The sequence below is a fragment of the Etheostoma spectabile genome, chromosome 11 (assembly GCF_008692095.1).
Source record: "Etheostoma spectabile isolate EspeVRDwgs_2016 chromosome 11, UIUC_Espe_1.0, whole genome shotgun sequence".
Lineage (NCBI taxonomy): Eukaryota > Metazoa > Chordata > Actinopteri > Perciformes > Percidae > Etheostoma > Etheostoma spectabile.
Genome location: NC_045743.1, coordinates 1,366,405 through 1,393,172, shown reverse-complemented (window position 1 = coordinate 1,393,172; position 26,768 = coordinate 1,366,405). Strand labels below are relative to the sequence as shown.

The following is a 26,768-nucleotide window of genomic DNA, read 5'->3' as shown; positions in this document are numbered from 1 at the left end:
ACAACTTGTATTTACTCCCGTTTGACAATAAAAATACTTTTTGTAGTTCTTTTTGGTAGTGTACTTTTAACTATACTTGATTCAACTGTCCACACATGGTTTGCAATTTGTTGTGAGTTTTTCCACACACTTTCTCTTGTCTCACTCGTTCAGTGTGAGTTCACTTAATATTTTCCATCTATATGTTTGCTGCTTTATTTATTTCATGCTGTTGTCTTAATGTCCTGCCAGTCAGTATTCATTATTTGACTTACTTTCCAGTTTGCTACATTTGAAATTATATCCCAAAGCTTTATACTCTATAAGCATTACTACAAAACATGTCTACACAAGATCAAACAAATGTATACTCTTTCGGGACTACAGTACATACAATAGATCAATAGAATAGATCACTAATTATTACATTGTACACTGTGCACAACAATAATCAGCTGAGAAAAGAATTGGTTTGAGTTTTTATAAACATTGTAATACCTTTTTTTTTTGGCATGAAGGTTTTTCACTGTTAGATTCCATCAAGCTAAAAAACTTTCAGAGCCACTTTTCAAGCCTGCAGTGGGTTATTATTTGATGCTAAAACAAAAGTGATTGTCGCTTTCATTTGTAACTATTCCGTGAGTATTCCTTTAAACCTATCATAGAGTAATCTTTGCACTTTGTATTTGGCTTTTTAATATACAGACATGCTGTTCTTTCAGTTACCTGAGCACAAAATGTATGAATTATATTTCAGCAAAGCGCAGGACACTTTAATCTCTCCATCTCTGTCAATGTTGGCACTTAAGCTCAGTGAAAAGTAAGAGTAAGGTCAGTACATCCATGACCCCGTACCAGCTGAGTGGCTGATACCAGGAGTTACATTCTTCACCATCTTCTCACGTAAGGCTAACGCTGGAGCCTTTGATAACTTGACCTCATTCGATAACTGCATATCAGCGTGAGTGCAAGTGAAAAAAGGGAAAATACAGGAAGAACGAGAGAGAATTTATGTAAAACCACATTGTACCACACTTTAAGTAATGTGAAGACGTTTTTGGCATACCTAAAGAACAGTGAAAATTCAGAGCATCTGACAACAAACTGACGAGGGCAACGCTGACTATACCGTGATTAACAAAAACCCAGAGGGAAAAAAGCCAAAGCACAGACATAGTAGTACAAATATGTGTGTAACAAATGAATATCTCATGTTAGTAACTTGCAACATGCAGAAAAAAGAGCAATCTTAACATGGCTTTGCATGTGTTATTTTGTATTACTTTAAAACTAACAAAAAGCCTGGATAGCTTGGTCGGTGCAGCTGGCCCGGGTTTGACTCTGACCTGCGGGCCATTGCTGCATGTCATTCCCCTCTTCTCTCCTCTTTCACTTCTTCAACTGTCATGTCAGTAGGGGCCTAGAAAGGCCCAACAAATTATCTTTAAGAAAAAGAAGGAAAAAACTACAAAAAGAAGGTGAGATTAAAGTAAAAAAAGGCACACACAAAAGATGGAGAACGGCCACACATTCATTCCCATCTCAGACATGAAAAGTTTGCCCATCAAAAGTTGCTGTTATTTTCTTTATTTTTTTTCTTGGCAGCAGTGGAATTGCTTATAGCACATCTGGCAGATCTGCAGCCCAGTATGAAAAAAAAAAAAACAAGAGACACAGATGACAGAAACAGAGCTCTCCTTTTTCTCTCCCACCCGTCGAATCCTTCAGCTTTTCTATACCGCCGTTGTTTTAACCACTCTCCCACTCCTCCGTTTTATCCCCCGCCACAGTCACACACACACACACACACAGACACACACATACACCTCCCACCACCTTACTCATGCTGTTCTGATTGCGGCGGAGATCACGCCGACCAGTATAACAGAAAGAGAGAGCTCTGTCAGTGGGTGCTACGAGGATGGAGCATGTGGGTGGATTGCAGTCAGACCCACCACCACCACTTATACCGACACTACATCTCACAAAAAAAAAGACACCGAGAGAGAAGAGTTTAAAGATGAAAACAGAAGGAGGGTGAAGGATAGAGACACCAAACTCTAAGAATACACAGTACAGCAGCATCTGAGTCTCAGCTCAGCCCGGGTATGGCTGAGCAGTCCCTCTGTGAAGTAGCTGGGTGGGTGATGGTGTGTGTGAAGTTCTCTCTGGATAAAGAGCAAGGTACTTGTGTTTTTCACACATACAGTATAATCTCGAGAGGATGACTAAAGACGTCATTTATTCACACATCTCCGCAGAAATGTTCAAGGCGTGTGTTCATGTCTTGTGGTATGTCTTAATATGCATTTTTTGTTTGAGTATGGTTGGATTTATTGACTTCAATGTTCAATTACAAAATAATATAAGATACAACTTGGGAACTTTTTTTAAAGTTTTGGCCATCATTGTCTATCAGTCATGATAAAATAGCACTTAATTACTGCAATCTGGGAAAACCGCAACATCAATAAAAGAGAGTTTGTTAGAGTAAAAAACACAAGTAGACAGATGGCACTCTATCCAAAATTAGCTAAACTACTTAATTTGAAGATAAAACACACCTGAAATATCGGTAATAATCCCGTATTGCAAAGGAAAACAACAGTAAGTATTGTATGTGAAAGTGGTTGAACTAGGTGGTCTGTAACCTGTGATGGATGTTTACAACGGAGAAAGATCGTAAAATTAATCCACTGCTGGCTGACCTCGGATTAGGTTTTCAACCGGTCATGTTGTCATGTTCCCAAATCTCAGCAATTACCCTTTTGAGTAAGATCTAGTTATAACTTATAGTTGAGTCAGAGATAATTAAATAAAGAACGTGACTATTTATCGCACGTTTAAGTCAGTTACATTGATAGAACAGGCTCTTTCCCCATTGAATTAAAAATATGTGAACATAAAATCTATCCCCAAAAGCTTAGCATATAAATCATTAAAGATATCGACAGAGTAGATGGTGCGTGTGTTGGGTTATTGAGGTCTTTTTGACCACCTGTATGAAGCAGGTAAAAAATTAACCATTGATGGTGAAATATGACAAATATGAATGGAGCAGCTGCTGCCAGGTTCTCTGCCTGAGGTAGCTGTGCTACTTGACTGCAAAAAATTACAAAATTATAATAAACTGAAATTATCCTTCAAGTGAAAAACAAATTTATTCCATGTACAACAAAACATCCATTATTCCAAAACAACGTGATCATGTTGTAACATTTAGCAGGCAACTTTGAAAATAACCAAGACCTGTTTGTGCCTTGAAAGAGAAAAGGATAATTCAACTTGCTCAATTAATCAATTGGTTAATTAATTTGTTCACAATGCCCCTCATTTAGGAAGACGTGTGTAGGATCTAAAACAGGCGTAGGACAGGAGTACGGCGACTCCTACGCAAAGCAAGGCATCTCTCAATTTGAACATGAGCGTAGGCTGCGATAAAATCTCACGTCTTGTCTGAACTCGTGTGTGGAAGTTTTCCAGTGTTAACTAGCAGCGGTTCACGGTAACAACGACCGGTTTAGTCAATTGTTGTACCAGCAATCAGTAATGAATGTGTGTGCATCGCAACTACCCCATATTGCAAGTTACATTTCAGATTTACAAATTAATTGCATACAGCACATTGTTCTGGTTTATTTCTGGTAGGCCTAATTTCCCTATCACTTTGGGATGCCCTAGAACATGAGGACTTAATTAGGCATACAACAATTTCAATCAAGTGATTACAATATATATATGTATATTAGGTTATTGATTTGTAATGTGATTGGTGAAATGTTTATTCAGTCGCCTATTTAAACAAGCGTTTGGCAGTCCTGAAGTCAAAGCGATGGCGATGTATATGGCTGCATGGCCGCAACGCGTTTCTTTGAGGCCAGTTTGAAGTCGGACCATTTTTTCTTGACCGTATTTGAAATACAAATACAGTTATCAGAATACTACAAGTTATATGTAATGATTTAAAGCTTAGAAAATGATTTATTACTTATTGGATAAATAACTTAAATATTCAAACCTTTGCAGGCGTCAGATTTACCGCATAAACGCGGATTACTGCAGCAGTTACCTCAGATCTGCGCTTTTTTTTCTATGACTCCACTCCACAGAGACACAGAGGCGCACCAGAGAGAATGTCCAGAGAGGAAACAGTGAACTGGAGCAACCTGAAAGCTTGTCACCTCCTTGACACACTCTCTCTCATAGTCACTCCTCTCTTCTCTCTCATTTGTCTTCATCTCAGTCCTGCGTGTGTGATATTCAGTGTTCTTTTGGTCTTTGCTTCCTTTTCTTGGTAATTTTCTTCCTGTTATCTTCTCTGTCTTTCATTCTCTGGCTCCGGCCAACTTCTTTATCCCTAGATTCCTTGTATGTCTCTTCTCCCTCCCTTTCACTCTCTTTTCCCACTGATTGCCTACAGTTCGCAGTCATTCCTCTTCTCATGCCTGATTACTGATGGCCATGGCAGGTGTTCTCTCAGGTGCCTGAACAAAACGGCCTGGGCTTTAAAAGCCCAGGAATTTAAAAGCCCCCCACCCCACATGGTCAGCCTACAAAAACCCTCTGCCACCAAAAGACTGCAAAGCTGGCATGTGCACACTTGTCTCCCTCCACACACATGCATATACTGTGTGTGTGTATGTGTATATATATATACACACAGTATACAGTGAGAAAAATACGTCCAGCCTTCGTTTCTGTCTGCACCCAGACAGTGTTTGTTTTGGCTTTAGGTGTGAGACGGACTGTTCTGGGTCGGCTCTCCAATTGGTGCCGTGGTGGATAGCCCATTGGATGACACACAAACAAACCACACACACACCAACACATACAATCTCTAATAGCTTCATACAGGAGAGGAAAGCTAAACACTGAAAGGCGGGGAAGGATGGTGATGGTGACGGTGACAGCGGTGTGTGGTTACAGACCATGATAATGGCCCACTTGGTAGGCCCGGCCAACCAGTCCAACAGATGAATGGGAAAGCAGAGAAAGCACCACTGTGATCAGACCGTGACTGGGCCACCCTTTTAGGTTTGCTTTTCAATCAATCATCAAGTCGTTTCTAAACAGCGTCAGTATGACTTTCACCCGCTCTCAATGGACAACCTCTTATTTTAAGGTAAAGCCAGACACGCTTTGCGTCCCACAGGGCTGGGTCCATTTCTACGGGTTGATTGGGTTCCTGAATGTCGCTGCTGCATTATCGTCAACACCGGCAGTTGGTGCTGCCTTCAAATAAGGCTGCATGATTGACGTAAGAAGAAAGTACACGGTATCCTTACCGTTTAAGTGGTTTAAGTTTTGAGAGCCCTGTTGTAAGGTGACTGACAATAAAAAACGAACTTCACCTTGTCCCCTTTTCAAAAGTGGTTGAATATTTTGACTACTACTTTTCAATGACATGGTAGGTAGAAGAAAAGGGCAGAAAACTAATGGCAAAAGTAGCTTCCATGGAATACATTTTTTTAAGAACTTCGCAATAGTCACTTCTCAGAGCTTTTAGAAAAGATTTCCACAAAGTCCAAAATATCAAATACAGTGTCTGTGCCTTGTTTCAAATGGATTGCATTACAAAGCACGATTAATTTGAATACATGAGTGTTTTGGCTGAAAGTCTGTCGTGTAAATGCTTGACAACAAAACCACACCCAAATCCTGAATCGAACAAACAAAACGTTGTCACCAAATTCTCAAGCTGAACCGACTGTCAGCTCTGCCGTGACAAACCATATGCATCCTGGTTAAAAGTTTCCTGAAGGACCATTCAATACACATACACAATCATTTTGCAATAACCCTTAAGCAGGTTGGTTTTTGCCGAGCTACAGTAGGAAGGTTGATGTTTGAAGATGTGCTGAACTGAAGAAAACAAATTGAACAAGACTAAATGTATCAAAGAATCTAAGACCAAATTAACAAATAAACACGTCGTGGCCATTACGAGATTGCTTCACAGTGTGAGTGCCGACTTTCATTAGAGAAACACCTAACTCATACTTGCACTTGAATGAGGAAAACCTCAAAGGGTCATGAGGGAGTGCAGTCATCTCAAGTTTGAACTAAAACAAACAAACACACAAACAAGCCCAGTGTGAAAACAGCCTTATCCTCTGACAGGTGGTCTGGATATTCAAGCAACATATCAGTGGTTCAGAAATCTAAACTAAATACCTCAGAGAAATGAGCCTTTGATGTTGAAGCAGAGCCTCGGACTGGCAAGTGGGAGATTTGGGTTTGTTTTCCATTCGGTTATACGACAAAAGAAAGGGAGTATTTTAAGATGCCTCCCTCCTCCGTCTCTTTGGACAGCTTTCATTTACTGGGGGGGTACAGACCCTCCTCTCTGCTTCACTGGGCAGTTTGTATAATGTTCTCATTGATTTCAGCCTTGGCATCACGGATGACACCTCCACACTGGCCAGAGTGAAAAAGGAACTGCCTCATTTATCTCTATAGCTCAGAGTAAGCTGAGGCTGTGTGTGTGTGTGTGGTGTGTGTGTGTGTGTGTGTGTGTGTGTGTGTGTGTGTGTGTGTGTGTGTGTGGTGTGTGTGTGTGTGTGTGTGTGTGTGTGTGTGAAGGGAGAAAGACAACTTTAGAAAACCTAGGTAATATGTACGACTGCATGTGTCACATGTTTATGTGTGTATACTTCCTACATGTTATAAGGATGTTAAGAGGGCAGATGCCTTTTTCAGGACAAAGAGAACAGCTTCATGGAGAACAACACTACAAGGGTGAAAACAAATAAAAACCCACATAAGTCAACTTCTCTCCTCCAAAACTAGACAACTAGGACATGCGGACAAAGGTCGCATTGACACGGGCAGTGACACACGGGTGGCAGCTGTACACATCATGCCATTCAGTTGTGGCTGCTGTGAAAGGGGACTTTGTCAGACAAAGTTGAGTCTGGTGATGTTCTCTCATACTGTGGGGAAATGTGGTGTAAAATAATGCAAGTCCTTGTCCCTCTGTAACTGATGCTGCAAGTTTAATACTTAAGCTACTTTTGGTTACTTTAGAAAGATTCATAAAATCAAAAAAGTGTTACACAAGCCTGGGAATAAAAGGCCAATGATGGTGGCTTAATCAGGACGGAACAATTGTACATTTTTAGATTTCTAACTCTCTAGCTTTATTTTAGTACACCATCACCATTCATTTAGTCAGTTTTTTTTGTCAAAGTTACGTCAAACCTAAAAAAAGACACTTCTTCGTTGCAGCGTTTTGTGGTAAATCAGACATTTACCAAATAACGCTTGTTTCTCATCAAATTTCTCAAGTTTTAAATGGCTTCCTTTAATTTAACTTATTTTCAGAAGTGTTTAGAAATAAAATAAATAATAAATCACACTACATGTTCACATGGGTCTACATGGATTACAACAAGTTTCCTATCCTGGTGATTTTTATATTGCAATGGCATCAACTCGAAACCACTGTTTGCATGGAAGGGGGAAAATCTGTCTCATAACCTGGGGAAATCCTTGGAAAAATGTACACAATCACAAAAGTACACAAGATTTGTAGTTAATGGGCTAAAACATGCAAAACCGCCGCTATGGTCCTTTAAACTCCAACGGCAACAGTGGATTTGCTCAGGGACTAAAGATGTATCACAGCTTTTTTTATTGAATGAGTGTATGGATTGTGTTATGCTTTATCCCCCTGTCCCCCTCACTTACATACTTTACAGAGTTCAAAGAAATGACATTAACCTTAATAACCTTAACAGAATATATGTAATTCAATTTGGCTCGCAGCAGTGGAAAACTTTGGCGGAGAGGAGATATCCTACAGTCATTGAAACATGGATACTGTGCACTGTGCTTTCTTTACTCAAGTGACAGTGATATACCACTTCAGATTGCACAGTGCCTGAGAGATTCAGGGAATTGTCATTTGTGATTCCTGATGCAACTCTACGGCAACCCTGTGCTCCTGGCATATACCACAGCTACTTTATGGCATACCACTCACATCACCACGGTCCTTTCACAAAACACACACGTTACTGCACGTTGTCACTCCCTGATGTAAGTCGAGTGCAGATTTGAGTCATGGATGCGTCACATTGCGACAAGTGAAGTTGTGAGTTACGCATGCATCACTTTTCAACAAGTAGCATACAAGATGCTAATGAGAAACTTCTGTCATGTCAATAAAGTAAAAAACTAAACAAAATTTGTTCATTACTGGCTACAAGCTAGCAATCAACACAACCAGGTTGTCAGTTGAATGGTGTTTTGAGCTAACGTTAGCAATCAAACAATTATAGATAGCTACAACGTTTCTGAAATGATCCCCATTGTCTTTTTGTTTTAAATTGTTATTTTTATTGTTTGTAATGAGAAAAGTTTAATATTAAATGGATTTCTCTGAGCATGTGCAACTAACATTTTCACTCAACCAGAGCCGGTCTGACTCGACTTTCATCGGGTATGACACGTTATGCCTATCTATCTGAGCGTGCGTAACTCAAATCTGCACTCGACTTACATCGGGGAGTGACACACGCACTCAACGTAACCCAATTCAATTACATCCTCTGGAACATAGAAGGAAATTAATATATATATATATATATTATATATATATATATATATATATATATTATACATATATATATATATTCATGTTGATTCTTCCTTCAGCATATGCACTGTTTCTCCAGAAGCTTATTTAAAGCAACACTGGAGAGCTTTCCCCACTTCTGTCCCCCTACTGGTTAGAAGCTGAATTGTCCATTACATTACATTATGCAAGTTCACCAGATCAGGTAGGGGATCTGTAGTTCGAATGAATAGGCGATGTAATGTAATGGACAATTCCGCTTCCAACCTGTAGGGGGACCAAAGCGGGAAAAGTTTTCTAGTGTTGCTTTAAACAGCTATGTCAGCACTGTAAATATCCCCAGCATTAACTTTTATAACACAACAGTAGCTTCTTTTACATTTCTAGTTGTAGTTTGGAATAATAGAAGAATAAATCTGTAGTTAGATGGCTGACCGGATAACTTCAGGAAGACAAAGGTCAAGGAAGTCACAGGAAAGGGATGTCACATTAGAAGCAACAAGCTGTTAGTGACAGGGGAAGCACTTACTACAAAAGTGTAAATAAAATCGATCAACAAGGTGTTGAAAACGTTAACTGGTGTGACTACAGGTTCTGAGCCAAATGTGGGCAGATTATGAAATAAACAAATACATAAATAGCTCACTGCAGGGCTCCAATATCCACTTATCTATTGCTCCTAGGTTAACTGGTGCAACTACCCAGTACTGTACATGTATTGCGACAAGGGAACTTTTAGAGTTCAAAGCTACTAAACTAATTTTAATTTTATTGTTGTCATTTGTTGTGGAATATTCCACCTCCTCAAAATGCTACATAGAATAGCGACGGACAGTAATATCAACTCATGTTAGATGTCATTCTTTCCAACAGAAGAATTCTTTGTAAGTAGACCAAATAAATATAATATACTCTAACTTCAAGTTCACAAGAATATTAAAACTAATGGCAACCAAAATATAACAAAATAGTTATATCTTTAGAGCACATACTCTACAATAAATCGCCCCTTTGAAAGATGTCCGTGGTATGTATTCTTAGATTTTAACTGCCACATGCACACCACAGGATTTATAGTAATATGAAAATTGACATGCGTCATAAGCTTTAGCGCAAAAGAACAAATAATACACTAATATTGACATCACATATTTTATAAATGAATACATATTAAATACATAAATGTGATATCTAGAGTTTTTGGTTTTAACCTTGCAGAGTAGATGTTGATCTAGACCTGAAATGAAATTAAGAGATAGGGTCCAACTGACGGAACAGTTTAGAAGAAGCTTTTATCAAATTCTGGGAATTGGATGGAAGCTAAAGTCAACCGAGAGATGGACTGTGTTGTTGCTCCTAAACTTGGTCTCGTCAACTAAAAGCCGTCTTTGTGATGTTTGGTTTGACAGTTAATCAAAGCAGTGATATACACCTGTCCTTGGAGGGTTCTGGTTATGTCTTCCAAAGCTTCTACTCTGATAATATTTACGGCCCCCAGAAGTCATCAAGTGGTTACACGCATGACTCATATATAAAACAAACTGCTGCATTAATTATCACTTTCATAAAAAGGACTACTTCCATATTGTACAAAATGAACAGAAATCTGAAAATGCACCATTTTCCAAATAATTGTTATTACTATTTTTTTTTTTTTTTTTTAAATCAAACTAAGGTCAATAAACTACATTTTCACTGCAAAAACAGTAATGTATTCCCAATAATTTCAAAACCACCAGAAAACATTCATCCTCAACAGAGAAAATGAAGAGAAGTAGATAAATCAGCATGCCTACCTGTATCAGCGACATGTTACTGAGGTCCAGTCTGAACAGGTAGTTTCTGGATTGATGAGAGAGAGGAAAAGGAAGGAATATGTGAGTGTGTGCATAATATGACAAGAATTTATCCTGTTTAATAATGCAAATTAGGCATCAGAGAACAGACAGTCCATTTTAGCGGCTGTCAACTTAAAGCAAAGCCGATTAAAGGCCACACTGTGACTGTCCATCAGCCTAAGTCATTGTATTTAGTTTTATGTGAGTCGTGTGGTTATGTAAGTATATGAACTATTGGTTGAATTTGTTTGTATTTAACAGACAAATCCGGCTACACGCAGATTAAAAAAGCACAAAGTTTGGGTGACACGCACACGCACGAACGCGCACACACACATACACACACACACACGTGACATGACGTAATTCTGCCAAAGTCTTCCCTTCTGCCAAATCTAAAATTAAGTTAATTTGTTAACGTAGGTTCGGGAGCAGGGCCACGCTTGAACCACACCTCTAATCACCAGACAAACGTACCGCGCTGCGCAGCCTGGCTCGTGTCTCGGATTGCTTGACCCACCCTCCCTTTCCCTCTCCTTCATCCATCTTCCCCCTCATCCCTTCCTGCTGCACATCTCTCTCATGTCTCATCTAGGTACCGTCTGGGGGTCTGTAAACTATTCGGGCAAAAACTGCTTCTGAGACGGACACCCCACTCTGAGTCTCCCCCACCCAGTCATCATACATCCTCCCAGACCAGCCATCGGATGACATCCACATCCATTCATCTATCTAACTCATAATGTTGATTAAATCTTTAACTAAGACATGGTCGGGGCGTGGTCCATACTAGTGAAGCTTTGACTTAGTCCAACAAGGCCTCAGCTGAGTACTTAAGAAGCATCCTTACCCAAAAATGGCAATGCATGAGTAAGTCAGAAAGGTTTTAACATTCTCAGTAATGTGCTCTGTGGGATGAAAAGCTGAATGGATTTACAGTCTCTTACCTGGCACCAACAATAAGCTCATTCCTAGTCAGGTCAAGGGTGAGCTGGGAGAAGTCTCTCACGCCTGGGCGGGAGAAAGTAGAAATCCACGGACTGAGCGCTGTGAGAAAAAAAGAAAGTAAGAAAGAAAGAAAGAAAGGTTATTGAAAGTTAAATCATGTCAAAGTTTATAACATCAAATCAGTACACACAAGCCTTTAACATTTTGTATTTCATCCACAGGGGTTGGTGTATCTTATGTGGAAAATAGTGCTGAAACAATTAGTTGATCAACAGAAAATGATCTAAAATGATGGCAGTGACAAGGACATTTGATTCATTTTGTTTCTTAAATGTAAGGATTTTTTAATTTTCCCTTTTGATAATGTTTTAAATTGAGCATCTTTGGATTTTGGACTGTTGATCAAATAAAACAACTAAAATAAAGAGGCCCCCTGCCCTCTGGGAACTTGATTTGATGGTTTTATTATTTTAGGCATTTTCTTCACCAAACAGTTAATCGATTATTCAAAAAAAACGCTAATCTATAATAAGAAAAAGTATTAGTTGCAGCTGTAGTGATAATAAGTGCAGTTGGAACGCTTTCTGCGCTGTGATGGTGTCCCCTACAGAGAGGGACAAAGCTGTCTCAGGCCCATCAGGCACAAAATCCTGATACAACCTGACGTTGGAACAAACACAGCTCGGTGTACCTCCGCGTGCTTGAAACTGGCTTTTACAAATCAAAATTTCAAAGCAGCAGAGCCTGGTGGGGCTTTTAATGTCAATTTGAAAACTGCAGGAAAAGTGACTTTTCAATTCAATCTTTGTGTGAACCCAAAGCGCAGAACTTTAAACGGATTTCCCCACGTGGGAGGTTTGCGCAGCATAAAAGGATTTATAATGTTTCCCATGCTGTACATAGTATCACAGCGGTTGGTGAGAATTCAGATTCCCCTAACCAATTTAAAAAGCTGTCTTCAATAGCTTTCAAACATTTCCGCAAAGCTTTGGAAAAGACAAACAAAATGACTGTGAATGGTGATTCCAATACTGCACGTCTGTGAATTAATATATACAACTTTATAAAATATAAAGTATTTATAAAACCAAGAAAAAAAGGTTTAGTGGTTGTGTGCAAAAACATTTTGCCATACTTCTGATAATTCTATTCAGTAGGGAAGCAGTCATAAAACCTTTAAAACCTTAAACCTTTTTCTTATAACATTACAGTAGTTTGTATAGCTCGAAGCTACGGGTGCCAGACTTCATCAAAGTGTTGGAAAAAGTCACAACGAACTATGAAGCGACTCTCCATCACGCAAAGGGACGGGTTTTACGATTGATGGGGCCCATATGGCTCTGTCATCTGCAAACATAACTAGATATACAAGTGATAAAAAGACAGAAGGCCACAGCTACAGTACAGTATGGTGCTTTTGATTTAAGATACAGACACAATATGCATCCATAGGAAACGACATACACAAGAACACACACACATACTGTCATTAAGGGTGCCAGTATCGACAGGGGACTTCAGTGAAATGAAAATTATCTGCCACAACCTGTTTTGTCCAGATGTTGAATCGGAAGGGGAAGTTTTCACTGAGCTGCTGACGGACTGAACTTGACTCAAGGTTTTGTAGTTATGCAAGCAGGTCTGAATCATTCTTCCCATGAAAGCAATGTTCAAAAGAATGTGATTTTCAAATTACTACATAGATTAAAAAAAAGTTCTATAATTTCCTAAACAGACGGGCACTATGGTTTTTAAGAAATGTTCCTCAAAAAGGAGTAAACAGAGGCGCCGTCAGCTGATTTTGCCGGGGCGTCAGCCCCGAACGTTTTGAGTGCAGCCCCGAATGTATTTTGAAAACCTGACTGACAAATATGAAACATGTAGCCTATGTAAACCCCACAAACTCATTAGTTGCCTTATTTAGCTGGGAAAGGCATGATTTTCGGAGAAATTAAAGCCAAATCTAATACATTGATGCCACCAACACAATGTTTAGGAGGGCAATACTACTGATGTAGTTTAAAGTTACCGTGCAATTAATAAACCAGGGCTTTATTAATTCATTAAAATGAATAATTTATCATTCAGTTGAATAATTGTCATATGCACATTTACTTACCCCCAAAAAAAGATGCAAAAGAGAAGTTCCACTTCCAGCACAAATTGATTTTAGAAAAAGGTAGAACTACAGTAGGTGCATACAAATTCACCAGAATACAGGAAATTAAGTGTTTAACGCTAAAAAAAAATGTATGGGGGTGGACCCCCAGACCCCCCGTATCATAAGTCACCAAACAAATCTGGAAACAAAAGCTTAGCCTTTGGGTTGCCAGGCCAGTTAAGCAAAATATTGGTGCCATCTAAATAACATCTACAAACTTATGGGGCGCCGTTTGTAAAGCAGCTCGTGCTGAAAATAACAGCAACATTTTGTCACATTTAGCTTTAAATAATGTTTAAATAACTGGTATGAAATTTTGAGGGTCACTTTCTTGCACATTTACAACAATATTTGTCAACTTGGAAATATTTTAAATAGTTAAATCCAAATATTAAATGTTACACCTAAATGTTAAATGTTAAATCTATATGCTAAATCTAAATCTAAATGTTAAATCTAAATCTAAATGTTAAATCTAAATCTAAATCTAAATGTTAAATCTAAATATAAATCTAAATCTAAATGTTAAATCTAAATCTAAATCTAAATGTTAAATCTAATATTAAAACTAAATCTAAATGTTAAATCTAAATCTAAATCTAAATGTTAAATCTAAATATTAAATCTAAATCTAAATGTTAAATCTAAATCTAAATGTTAAATCTAAATCTAAATCTAAATGTTAATCTAAATATTAAATCTAAATCTAAATGTTAAATCTAAATCTAAATGTTAAATCTAAATCTAAATCTAAATGTTAAATCTAAATGTTTCGGGTGAAACTAAATATTTAGCTAATATGCAAATTAATGTCGGTAACCGGAAGTACCAAAATAAAAGCTCGAGGAGGTCAGTGTATGTTTATAGTGTCAAATAACGAATAAAAATCCTCTCATCGGGAGATATGGACTCTTGAACTTGGATAACCGTGAAAATAACTACCTAAAATAATAAACACAGTTGGGGAAAACTGTATTTGAAGAGTACTTTGAGTTTTTAGTGTCACTTTTATGAATGGTGTGGGAATTATAGCCACTATAGCCAGCCACGGGGGGGCTCACTTTGACTGGTCTGTCACGTTCGCTTGCATTAACGTCAGCAAGAGCCTATCCCCGCCCGCCCCCGACAAGGCACTGACAAGACACTGCGAAATGTCCAACGAATCAGCGTTAGCCGAGAACATCGGCAGAGCCGTCCCGGTGGCTGAACAAACTTATTCAACAGCGACAGCGACAGCCTCAGGGCCACCGCAGGCCACCTCGGTAAGCATGTTTTCCAAATCACGGAGCTAGCATTGTCTTGTTGTCAAGGTAGTAGCAAATCTCTACTGGCTAGCTACCGTTAGCTAGTTTAGTTAAGTTAGCCTTGACAACATTGCTAGCTCCGTGATTTGGAAAACATGCTTACCGAGGTGGCCTGCGGTGGCCCTGAGGCTGTTGCTGTCGCTGTTGAATAAGTTTGTTCAGCCACCAGGACGGCTCTGCCGATGTTCTCGGCTAACGCTGATTCGTTGGACATTACGCAGGGTGACCATGGCCAACAGTACCGTACCTTGTCGGGGGCGGGCGGGGATAGGCTCTTGCTGACCTTAATGCAAGCGAACGTGACAGACCAGTCAAAGTGAGCCCCCCCGTGGCTGGCTATAGTGGCTATAATTCCCACACCATTCATAAAAGTGACACTAAAAACTCAAAGTACTCTTCAAATACAGTTTTCCCCAACTGTGTTTATTATTTTAGGTAGTTATTTTCACGGTTATCCAAGTTCAAGAGTCCATATCTCCCAATGAGAGGATTTTTATTCGTTATTTGACACTATAAACATACACTGACCTCCTCGAGCTTTTATTTTGGTACTTCCGGTTACCGACATTAATTTGCATATTAGCTAAATATTTAGTTTCACCCGAAACATTTAGATTTAACATTTAGATTTAGATTTAGATTTAACATTTAGATTTAGATTTAACATTTAGATTTAGATTTAACATTTAGATTTAGATTTAATATTTAGATTTAACATTTAGATTTAGATTTAGATTTAACATTTAGATTTAGATTTAATATTTAGATTTAACATTTAGATTTAGATTTAGATTTAACATTTAGATTTAGATTTAATATTTAGATTTAACATTTAGATTTAGATTTAGATTTAACATTTAGATTTAGATTTAATATTTAGATTTAACATTTAGATTTAGATTTAGATTTAACATTTAGATTTAGATTTAACATTTAGATTTAGATTTAACATTTAGATTTAGATTTAGCATATAGATTTAACATTTAACATTTAGGTGTAACATTTAATATTTGGATTTAACTATTTAAAATATTTCCAAGTTGACAAATATTGTTGTAAATGTGCAAGAAAGTGACCCTCAAAATTTCATACCAGTTATTTAAACATTATTTAAAGCTAAATGTGACAAAATGTTGCTGTTATTTTCAGCACGAGCTGCTTTACAAACGGCGCCCCATACAAACTGGGGCTAAAATGAACATACACTTTATATTAGAAAGCTGGGCAAGCCAAGCGGGCAAGCCAATCGCTGTTTTGCATTGCATTCAGTTTATTTAAAAGGGTCCGGACTAAGCCCCAAATCTACTCAAGTCCTATGCATGCAATGTTTCTAAACTATGCCATGTTTTTGGAATGGTTATATGCGATGCAATCCGCACGGAAAAGATTAAAAACGCACAAAGTCTGAGTTTTCAACAAACGTCAACTACGTCACGTTATAAAATGTGATTGTAGTTTTTATATACATTTTTCATGAATAAGACTTTAAATACAGGCATTGATTTTTTAACTTACTGAAAATGATTACAATTTTAATCATATCAAGCAATTTAGAAAATAGGATATTTTTTAAGGAATTATTCAGCCTTCAGTAGAACTGTAACATATGTACTGCATGTAGTGCCCAGCAGCTAGAAAAGTCTTAGTGCCCCATGCACTGCCTCAAGCAACAAAATGATAGACAGTCAATTTAATTAACAAAAGCTCTACTCTCATTGAGAACATACCAGAAACATAAACTGTGCGCTACAATGATTTGTAATTAAAACTAGCCAGATTGTAGAAGTACTGCAACCTTTAAAATAATAGACTGTAGAACATTTCTACACACACATGATTTAATCACTGATAACCTCAGCAAACATAATAAATCACTGGACAACCCTGTGTAAGTCTACTACCACGCGGGCCATCTCTTTTTCACTCTATAAATATTTATATTACGCATAAGTGTATTCCATTTCTCACATTCAAGAATGCATCTACTGTTTGGGTTGACCATCTTTGACATGCAGGGTATGAGTAGAAACCATGCAAGGCCGGTGCAAGGATGCAAGTGGGACCATCTGTACATCACTCTCTGATTAATGGCTGCGGAGGCCAAAGCTGGAGGAGCAGAGGGGAGCAGGGGCTGTAGGCCGTCTTTAGCCTCACAACCTTACGTAAACAGACCTGAAGTTGACCTACTATAAAGAATCCAACACAATCACAGGTTTACACACAGCACGTGTGAACAGAGAGTGTATGTGTGTGTATATAATGTGTATAGCACAGCAACACATCAGATTTTGTTATTTATTTTTATTTAAAAAAAAAAAAATCTACTTTTTTCAATTATGTTGTCATTTACTGTTGTATGCGTTGTAGTTCCAGCACTATGTTGCTAATTTAGAGTAGAAGGCAACTTAATGCTAATCTCAGCGCAGTCTGTTAGGGTAAAATACAGTCCACATCTAGCCAAACTCTAGCCCCACCCCCACGTTACACACTAAAAATATTTTGGAAAACATCCAGAAATAGAAAATGATGTCATTTAGACAGCCTGCTAAAGTGACTTATTCTCCCCATAAAACAAGACCATTAAAACAGAGCATATGACACGAACCATAAAATAAGAATGTGCAGTGGAGAAATAGACAAGAGAATTATGGGAATTATGCATTCAGAAGCATTATGCACCTAACAGTAAAAACAAGAGTTCCTAGCGTTCAGCTCAGATTTTAATGTGGAACATGAATCACTTGAAATTCAAACTGAGAAGTATTATTAACATATAAACATGTCCCCACATCATGAAAACCTCTTTATAAGCTTGTGAAAAAATAAAAATAACAGTAGTGTTGTCGAATTTGATTCAGTAGCATGCAGGAGAGCTCTTGAACCATGAGCTTGTTTACTCTTAGAAAGACCTCTGTGATGGTGAGGGGTCTTTCACTGACTGACATTTATCCTCCTGCTCACAAGTGGTTTTATTTGCGCTGTTCACTCTTTCCCCTCATAACTGTCTGGCCGGGTGGTGGAGCAAAGAATGGACAAAAAAGCAGGATGAATATGAAAGCCCCCTCCCTCATGGTTGACTCGCGAGCCCCAAGCTGGTCTTGATGAACGATTATTGCACCCCCCCGCCCTGCAATTGGTTGGCAGATGGATTAATGCATTGGCCCGTGGCTGACAGAGGGATAAAGAGAAGGATGAGGATAGTGGCTGAGACATTGTTCTCACACAGACATAAATCATAACTTCTCTCCTTCCATCTTTTTAAACATTCGGCTTCTTCTCACACAACTAGCATGGCGGCAGAGTGGAGTGGCGTCCCGACTGATCTGAGTCGCTCTTGGAACAGGTCTGGATGAAAAGCAGTCAAAGCTGGAAAATGACAAAGTATTATCAAGCTGAGGGAATCTCTCACACACACGCACAGACGCGCGCACGCACACACACACACACACACACACACACACACACAGCTTAAAACCTGATGAAATGTAAGATTTCCCAAAGTTGGAGTTTAGAGAGGGCTATTTGATAAATATCCATCTTACCTTCATCTAATCCCTCTAAATTTGAGCCGCTGGGTTTGTCTGCCTGCTAGCCCATCCAACTTTGTCAATTTGAGTTTGGAGGATGGTGTCAGCCATTAAGGGCAGGGTGCAAACTCAAAGATAGAGAGATTTGATATTGAAAAGTACACATTTCACAGCTGTAATTAATCTGGCAAATAAAAGACCCTCCTGAGACAAAGTGAAAATTGACAGTTCAGGTTAAGGCTGCAAAATTAATCGAATTTTAATCACAATCACGATTTTGGCTTCCATGAACAGCGTCGTCCACACTTCTGACATCTGTTCACAGTTTTAGTTAATAACACAGCTGAATATTGTTAAGCATGAGAGGCCAACCTAAAATTTGTACCAGTGTTTCCGCTGGTAACTCTCTGTTATTGTGGCGGCCACAGCAAAAAACACAGAAGAAGTTATTGAATGCAAATAACTTCAGTTTGTTGAGTAATAGTGTGTGACACGAAGCCTGTTGTACCTGCAAGAGATGTGACCCATGGCCAGAATATCATATTTTATAAAAATGCAGCGCAGTGACAATACAGACATTTGATACATATACAACGTGTGTAACTCTGCTGAACCATGCTGGACCCATTCATAATGAGTCAGCTGTCACTCTGTGAGTAGCATACGCACCCATACACACAGCACCTCTCTCCCTATCTCTTTTAATCAGTCTGTTATGTTTCTCAGAGATACTTTTTTTAAAATATAATTCTAGTCTATTTATTTCAGATCATTTTCCTTTACATATATTGGAGCTGTATATTTTCAATCTGAGAAGATTGAGTTTGGAGGATTTGATGCTAGGGAGTGTGGCAAACTGGTTTAGCCAAGGCCAAAGGAAGAAGGCCAAATTACAGGCGTTGGCCGTGTGAGGCTTTGAGCCATGACATGTTAGGTCTCAGTTCAGGGATGTTTTAGCCTTGTTAATCCAGTTTCTACTGTAGCTAATGTTAACGTTACTTGCTGTGTAACGTGTTATTAGTGTTTATAGCGTGACATGCAGCGATGTGTCTGTTGCCTCTAACGTCTGTTTTAGGGCAACAGAGAGCAGAGCAGACATTTTAGCGGCACAGTAATGAGGTACCAAAATGCGCGTTAATATTTCGTCTGGGAGATATGAAATAGCGGTTATAAATAGCCTATGTGACAAAATAGACAAATAATCATGATAATTAATCGTGATCTCAATATTGATAAAAAATAATCGTGATTATCATTTTAGCCATAATCGTGCAGCCCTAGTTCAGGGTCCATAATTAAACTAGAAGAACAGTTAGAACTGTAGCACCCTGTTAGAGCCATCATTCAGTCCACCACTTTTGTCCAGATTGAACCGTCTCAAAAACTATTTGATTACCATGACATTTTGTACAGACGTTACTGGTCCTAAAAGGAGGCAATCTAATGACTTTGGTGATCCCCTGACGTTTTTGTAGGGCCATCATGAAGTGCATATTTATGGTTTTGAGGGAAATGTCCAACAACTATTGGATGAATTGCCACAAAACTGGTACACATGTCCCCCACAGGATGAATTGTAATAACTTCAGTGATCATTGTTTTCAAGCGCCATAAATCACGACTCAAGAGCAGAGGGGATCGGGCTTTCTCAGTTGCAGCCCCGAGCCTGTGGAATGAATTGCCTCTTCATGTCAGACTGGCCCCCAGCTTTCCGCTTTTTAAATCGCGACTAAAAACACATTTTTATTCCTTGGCTTGTAATCCGGCATGAGAACTGTATGTTGTACTTGTCTGATGTTGTATTCTGTTTATTTATTGCTTCATGTCAATGTACAGCACTTTGATCAAGCTGGTTGTTTTTAAATGTGCTTTAGAAATAAAGTTTGATTGATTGATTGATTGACTGATTGTCAGATAAAATCTATGTTGTCAAATACTCACATAATAACATCCGACCCTAAATCACATGTTTTGTCATTAGCATTATGATAAGCTATCTAGTTGAGTTCTCCCCTCAAGCGTTGCACTGTTTAATGAGCTATGAATGACACATATTGTACTGAAGGTATCTGTCTATCATCATCTTCCTTCAGGGGAATACACAGGAAAACAATGTCTTGTTAATGGGAAGAAGACTTGCTGAAAATAGGCGACATTAAAAACGGGTTATCTTCAGGGCAAGGTGGTCGATCCAAAATTGTTAACAAACAATATGGAGACTGGCTGTCATCTGGCAGATGATTCTGTGAATGAAGGATCACCTCCAGTGTCAATTAGCACATACACTGTATGAATGCACTCTGAATAAATTTAGCTCAATCAACAGCAATGCTCTCTCTTTCTGAGAAGATTACTCACACATGGAATGTAACAAAACTAACAATTGTGGCTAAATAATGGCAAAGGAATGAATCCATTCTGCAATATACAAATTGAAATACAATATACATTTACTGTAAGCACATTTTTGTACAAATAAAGATAAAGCAAAACTGCCACGTTTCTCCACATGTTGTAGTGTTGTTTAGTACTGAAAGAACAAAACTTTCCCTGCAGTGCCAGATCCTTTCACACCTCAGCCTTATCTGGCCAAAATCCTTTGAAATGTGTTTTGTTTGGTCTTCTTCATATCATTCTCCGCCCTTCCTTGCGCTTCGTCTTCACCCCGCATTGCCTTTCCCGTTCTTCACTATCGCTACTATTCTACCTTTCGATTTTCACTGTGGCTGCACTTGCAGAGAGTGATAGTTTGAGAGAATGCCTCAGTGGAGCACAACACTCCCTCTATCCCTTCGTCTTTTCAACCCCTCCACCGCTCCATCCTTCCCTCTCCCCTCCCACTTGACTGAACTCAGATAGATGGGGTCGGCAGGTTACGGGGAGAGCTGAGAAAGTGCCCGGGCAGACTGGGGACCGAGCAGCCACAGGAGGAATGGCGCTGGGGCCAGGAGGCTAATAGCCCCTCAGTCAGCGACCGGTAAAGATTCTGGCTGCCACACAAAACCAACAGTGAACCAGCATTCAAAGCTGCTGACAACTTGTCAGTGTCCAATGCGCTGGTAGAAATGTAAGCAATGTTCTCCAAAAAAGAGTGTGACAGAGAGCCCAAAGTAGGGGTAATATCACAAGATTCTTACATGCCATTTGTCCAATTACTGGCTACATCTGCCAGAGTAGTAACCTCTTGGTTTTCAAATATGAGTATCTGTTGCCAAAATGTCAAGAATTGGCTTTATTTAAACATGACAAAACTGTAAGGGATAGAGCCTCAATATTTACTCACTATTTGGCCCCTGGCACGAAAGAGGGAGCAGTGGGGCTCTTGGAGAGGTGCCGCCAGTTGGAAAAATTATGAGAGCAATGATGAAGAGTGAGTTCTCTAACAGGCTGTATCAGTGATTTTTCAGGTAAATTGCTGTGTACGTGGCATAACTAATGTCCATCGTGAGGCCAATGATTCCATGATTTTTACTAGTCTAGTAACCCTGAAGATAAAGCTCTGAAAAAGGCACACGGCTGCAGATATGTTAGCTCGTGGAATAAATCCCGAACTGCACAAGCATCATTCTCAAAGGATCCTGCTTTCTTTAGTTATTATACTTGTTTTTTTGCTTCCTAATGCCGTCTGACAGTCTTTAAACTTGTATTTGCTCACATTCTGTTATTAACACTGTAAGGAGTTGGCATGAATTAAGTTGAAAATGTAGTGAGACTTATAATCTGATGATTGTTGGGGCTTTTCTCTAGGTTTTCCTCTTTGGCCTTAAACATGAATTATTAAAATCAGCTCATACTTATAGTACTTAAGTCATTAAACTGATTCTATTGTTGTGCATGAGAAAGGAAACATATCTAAATGCATTACAGTGAGTTTAGGAAGGCAGAACAACATGTATATTTTACGTCTTTCACTTCACTGGCAGGCAATGACATAATTTATCCTCTATGGAGATCTGCAATTCTGCCAGAGATACTAAGTTGTGCTGATTCCAGAAGTATTTGAAAAGAAAAGAGCACAAGAAAGGGTTAAGATAACAGCATTACATTTAGGGAAAATTCAAGGAAATGTTACCAGGTCTGACCTAGTGGACTTGATTTTTGTGAAAAAGTCACTCTGGGAATGAAAGTCTCTAAGGAGACAACATGGACACAAAAAAGCAAAGAGAGCAATTTTCCTGCTGCCTTACTTTCCCGTTAAACATTTTCTATTCTATTATCGTCTTTGCTATCTCTCTGGCCAGCATTATACATCCTATCAGAGAGTGAGAGGCTGGCTCCTGCAGCATGCTAAACTTAGCTCCATTCAGATGCCTGATGAATGGCTGCAAACACGCCACAGCTCTGATAGCACCACTCCAATTAGCCCTTTGTAATCATGAAAAAGAAGGGAATCAGGGTGGCAAAGTACAACCAGAATGTAAAAATGAAAAATAGGATCAGAAAATAATGGAGAATACTTTTTTTTTTTTAAGTGAACATTTATGTCTTACAGGGGCATTGCTCTCATGCTGCTCAAGAGCCCTTCACATGGCGACACGACGGCTAAACAACGGCACCATTACCCAAACGATGAATGAGATAGAAGGATACATTTTTTTGCCTATTATAGGAGCATAAAAAGAGCAGGCTGAAAGAGAAAAGGTGATTGCGAGTTTAAGAGAAAAGGAAAGGAGGAAGGCAGAAAGAGAATATGAGACAAGGAGCATAGAGAGGAGAACGAATGAGAGGAGTGGAGATAAGAGAATAGTTCAGGCAAGCAGGTCACCAGAGAGGGTATAAAAAGCAAATGGAAAAGACAAGGTTTTCAAGGAATTGAACAGGAAATGAACAACAACGCTAGCGGTTTCTATTCTCCTTTGTCTCTCTCCAGAGTGATTTGAGCAGAGCAGATGACCCAGGCTGGAAAGCAATCTTATCCATCAGACAACTCCTCCTCTTCTCTGTGAAGGAGGTAGTGAAAGCCAAGCCAAAGGTCTTATTATCAACCATCACTTTCCTACACACGCTCCCTTATGAAACATCTTGTTGCCTTGATGGATATTGCTGCTCTGGGTGTGATGAAGGAGCAGAGTTTATCTATTTCTCTCACAAACCAGGCTGACCCCTTTACACACACTCCAAAACCAGTTCTCTGGGCCTCATAACATGATGCACAGCCGACTCCATAGTTCCTCAAACAGACTCCATATCTAGATTCAGAACGTTCCACTTGCTGCCCTCATGCCACGCTCCTATCAGACCCACAGTCTCATGCCGGGAGCCAATATCATTTATCTACATCATAAGCTGGCAGCTCGTACACTGTGTGCCTGTGGGTGGAGGTTACGTGATTCCAATGCTGTAGTCCTGCATGGCATCTGTGGTGTGGTTGGCATAAAACACAGGCACGTTTTCTTGAACAGCAGACGTATACAGCGTGTAGTGTTTGGGGTGTCTCCAAGCTGATTGGTAAAATTCTATGCTGTAAGTAAAGCGGCTGGAGAGGTTTGTGCTTGACATGGTGGATGTCTTTGTCTGATGACTGCTGTCAACTACAGTATTTACATCCTTACATCTTGAGGCAGTGTTTCTCTAATGTTTTGTAACAGTGTGGGTGAAAACACTCACACATTTTAACACATTTAATAAAGTTTTTTTTAAACATAAATGAAGGTCAACTTTCAATTGAAAACATCCTACCATCATGGTTTACAGTTTAAAGCCTGATGAAAAAAAGCTAAGCTGTAATAAAGTTTTACTTTAAGAAAGTAAAGTACATCTTTTCAACACAAGCCTCGGAGAGATTCAGGATTAATTGTCTGTCCGCGGACCTAAAACATCTGGTGTACTAGTGATAGATGTATCAATGAATTTGTCCCAACACATGACAAATTCAGGTGGGTGTCCATGGAGCCAAAAGCAGAAATGCTTAAAGCCAAACGAAGCTGGGCTTTATGCTGACAGCATGCTCCAGGGGAGGTACCGACTCAGGGGCCAGAGAGACACCAACTGATCTCTTCACGCAGGATTAAATATCCCTGCATCACACACACAGAAACACTAACTGCCAAAACAAAAACACCACTTGGAGAGGCAGTCAAACACACAAATAAAAACAATTACTTGTCATTATAGGACCATACACTTGTATACTTTGGTACACACACTGCATGCCCATTGTAAAAAATCTTCTCAGCTGGCTCCCTGCTCTCTTTTAGGTGATTGAGGTGGCGCTTCAACAAGCTGCTATAAAACGCTCATCAATCACAGAGGCTAATCTCAGGTTCTAACTGACACTTTCATTGTGCAGGCCTTTTCTATATGGCTGCCTCCACATAATGCCCTGCTCTGCCTGCTTAGACAGGCCTGCAGCTCCCTGCCATGAGAGCCATTCTCAAGTGGCACGCCTTTGAAGTGAAGCACCGGTGGAGCTCGGGCTAATCTGGACATCTGGAGCCCTGGGTGAAGCAGGACAGAGGCAAATACTCAGCATATTCTATATGTGACCTCAGCTCGGTTTTGTGGGGAATGATAATAGCCAATAACATTCACTCGATCTATGGATAGAAAACCCAATACAAAGGAGGTTTCGGTTTTTAAGATGAAAACTGCTGTTACACAGAAGGTCCAGCAAAAGGACCACTTTCAGATTCATTAACCAGAGTTCAGACCTAGAACATGGCTGAGTTGGCCCTAGAGCACAGATGGAGGCTTGGAAGGGAACCAATTGTAGTTAAAAAAAAATTATAAATAAAAAACACTTGAGGAAATGTCATCTTCCACCTTTTCAATTTTTGTGTTTCTGTCCTCGATCCCCACCAGCAATTTTGTTGTGCTCCAATCTTCACCATTCTTGGCAGAGGGAACACAAACAGCCCTATTCAAAAAATAAACACAGCAATCTAGCGCGTGTTTACCTTTCATTCTGCCATATCTATCTGGGATTTGGTGCCCCAAACTGTGGGCCAAGAAACAAGGAAGACCTTGTTTCTTCCACTGTACAGATGAATGGGCTAGATAGCGAGCGTTGTTATTCTGCACAATCCATTTTATCTTGTCCCCTCTTGCTTTCTGTTGTTCTTTATACCTGCATGCCAAATGCCAAATTATGAGGTTTTATTTCAACTGGCACAGGTTTATGAAAACAGTTTATTTTGTTCCGGTGAAAAGTGGCATGTATATGTTTCTGTACGTAACCATTTGCCTCAAAACTTTACTTTTTTTCAGTGATGATCTCAAAAACACAGAATTATTCATTAACCATCTTCCATGCACCTCTATGCATAACTGGGTTAAATTTCCAGATTAGAAATCCAGTTACTGTAATTGGTGTTAGGTATTAAAGAAACCTGGTTAACTAAGCTAGATTTCGAATGGAGAAGCCTGACTTCTCCACCATGTGTACACAGATTTCTAACAGGCTTTTTACAGCACATGCACATGGCAGACAAAGAACTGGAATTGCAGTTGTGTGGGATAAAAGTCAACATCATTACTCAGAGCAGATATATCCAAATAATTAAATCCTAAATCAGACCAGAATTGAAACTAAAATAAAGAATAGCAGTTACTTACAGTCTGAAAAAAACCAGTGTTATGTGTTCAGAACTGTGCATGGTAAAAAATCTAAAGCTATTATTTAACAGTAAAGAAGATAAGAGGGAAATCAGATTACTGGCAAGCTGTGTGTAAATGCAAGTTTTAAAGTAACCATAATCTGCATTCTCCTAGTAAACAGTTTTCTTGTGTCCATGTAAACATTTTCAGTATAGCATTATCAGATGTTTATATATAACAAGTGGTTATAGGTGATGTCTGACCTTGGATGGAAACCTTTGGATGTTCTTTCTTTGTGCACTCCGGTTGGGTCAGCAGGTCAAACAACGACGGAGTCATTTGGTCAGCAGGATTCTGCGAGAGGACAGTTGGGAAGAGGAGGAGGAGGAGGAAGAGGCCAGCCATAGACGAGGGGGTGGAGTCCTGCGAGGACGCTGTCATGGTGATGACCTCTCCTCTAACTGCCAAGGTGGGCCTCTGAGAAAGAGCTGAAGAAGAGAAGAGACGACTTTAGCACCTCAATGCAACATTTTTACACCTGGTTTCAAAGAAAAGAAGCTCTCTCTGAGTCACTTAAAAATCATTTCTTCTCTCCAACTTTCAATTCCTGTGGGCTTCCGGCTCGGAATCCAACATAGAGGAACAGAAAAAGAAGGAAAAAAGAATGCAAAAAAAAGGTATAAAATGTTAGTAGAAAGGACATATCCGTGGGATGAAAGCATAGATGTTAGGTAACTAGAGGGTGGCTGGAAAGACGTGATATAAAGCTGAGTAAACTAAAATAAAGAACAGAAGGGAGAGGAACGTGTGAAGCAATGAGCCATCACAAAGAAAAACCTAACCTCTGACCTTGAGATAATCATTTCAAATGTGCAATTAAACTGAGGGAGTTAATT

At 39.3% G+C, this 26,768-nt stretch overlaps 1 protein-coding gene across 6 annotated transcripts in view; it reads right to left on the bottom strand.

Annotated features, from left to right (window-relative positions):
* The window catches only part of sema5ba (sema domain, seven thrombospondin repeats (type 1 and type 1-like), transmembrane domain (TM) and short cytoplasmic domain, (semaphorin) 5Ba), a 165,854-nt gene that overhangs the window by 70,655 nt on the left and 68,431 nt on the right, over positions 1–26,768 (bottom strand). For all 6 annotated transcript variants that reach the window (XM_032528886.1, XM_032528885.1, XM_032528883.1 and 3 more), the window contains 3 exons: positions 26,136–26,360; positions 11,343–11,442; positions 10,354–10,399 (listed from right to left, as the gene is read on the bottom strand). In XM_032528886.1, the coding sequence (XP_032384777.1) occupies positions 10,354–10,399; positions 11,343–11,442; positions 26,136–26,313 (324 nt within the window). In that variant the 5' untranslated portion in view covers positions 26,314–26,360. The remainder of the gene's footprint in view (positions 1–10,353; positions 10,400–11,342; positions 11,443–26,135; positions 26,361–26,768) is intronic.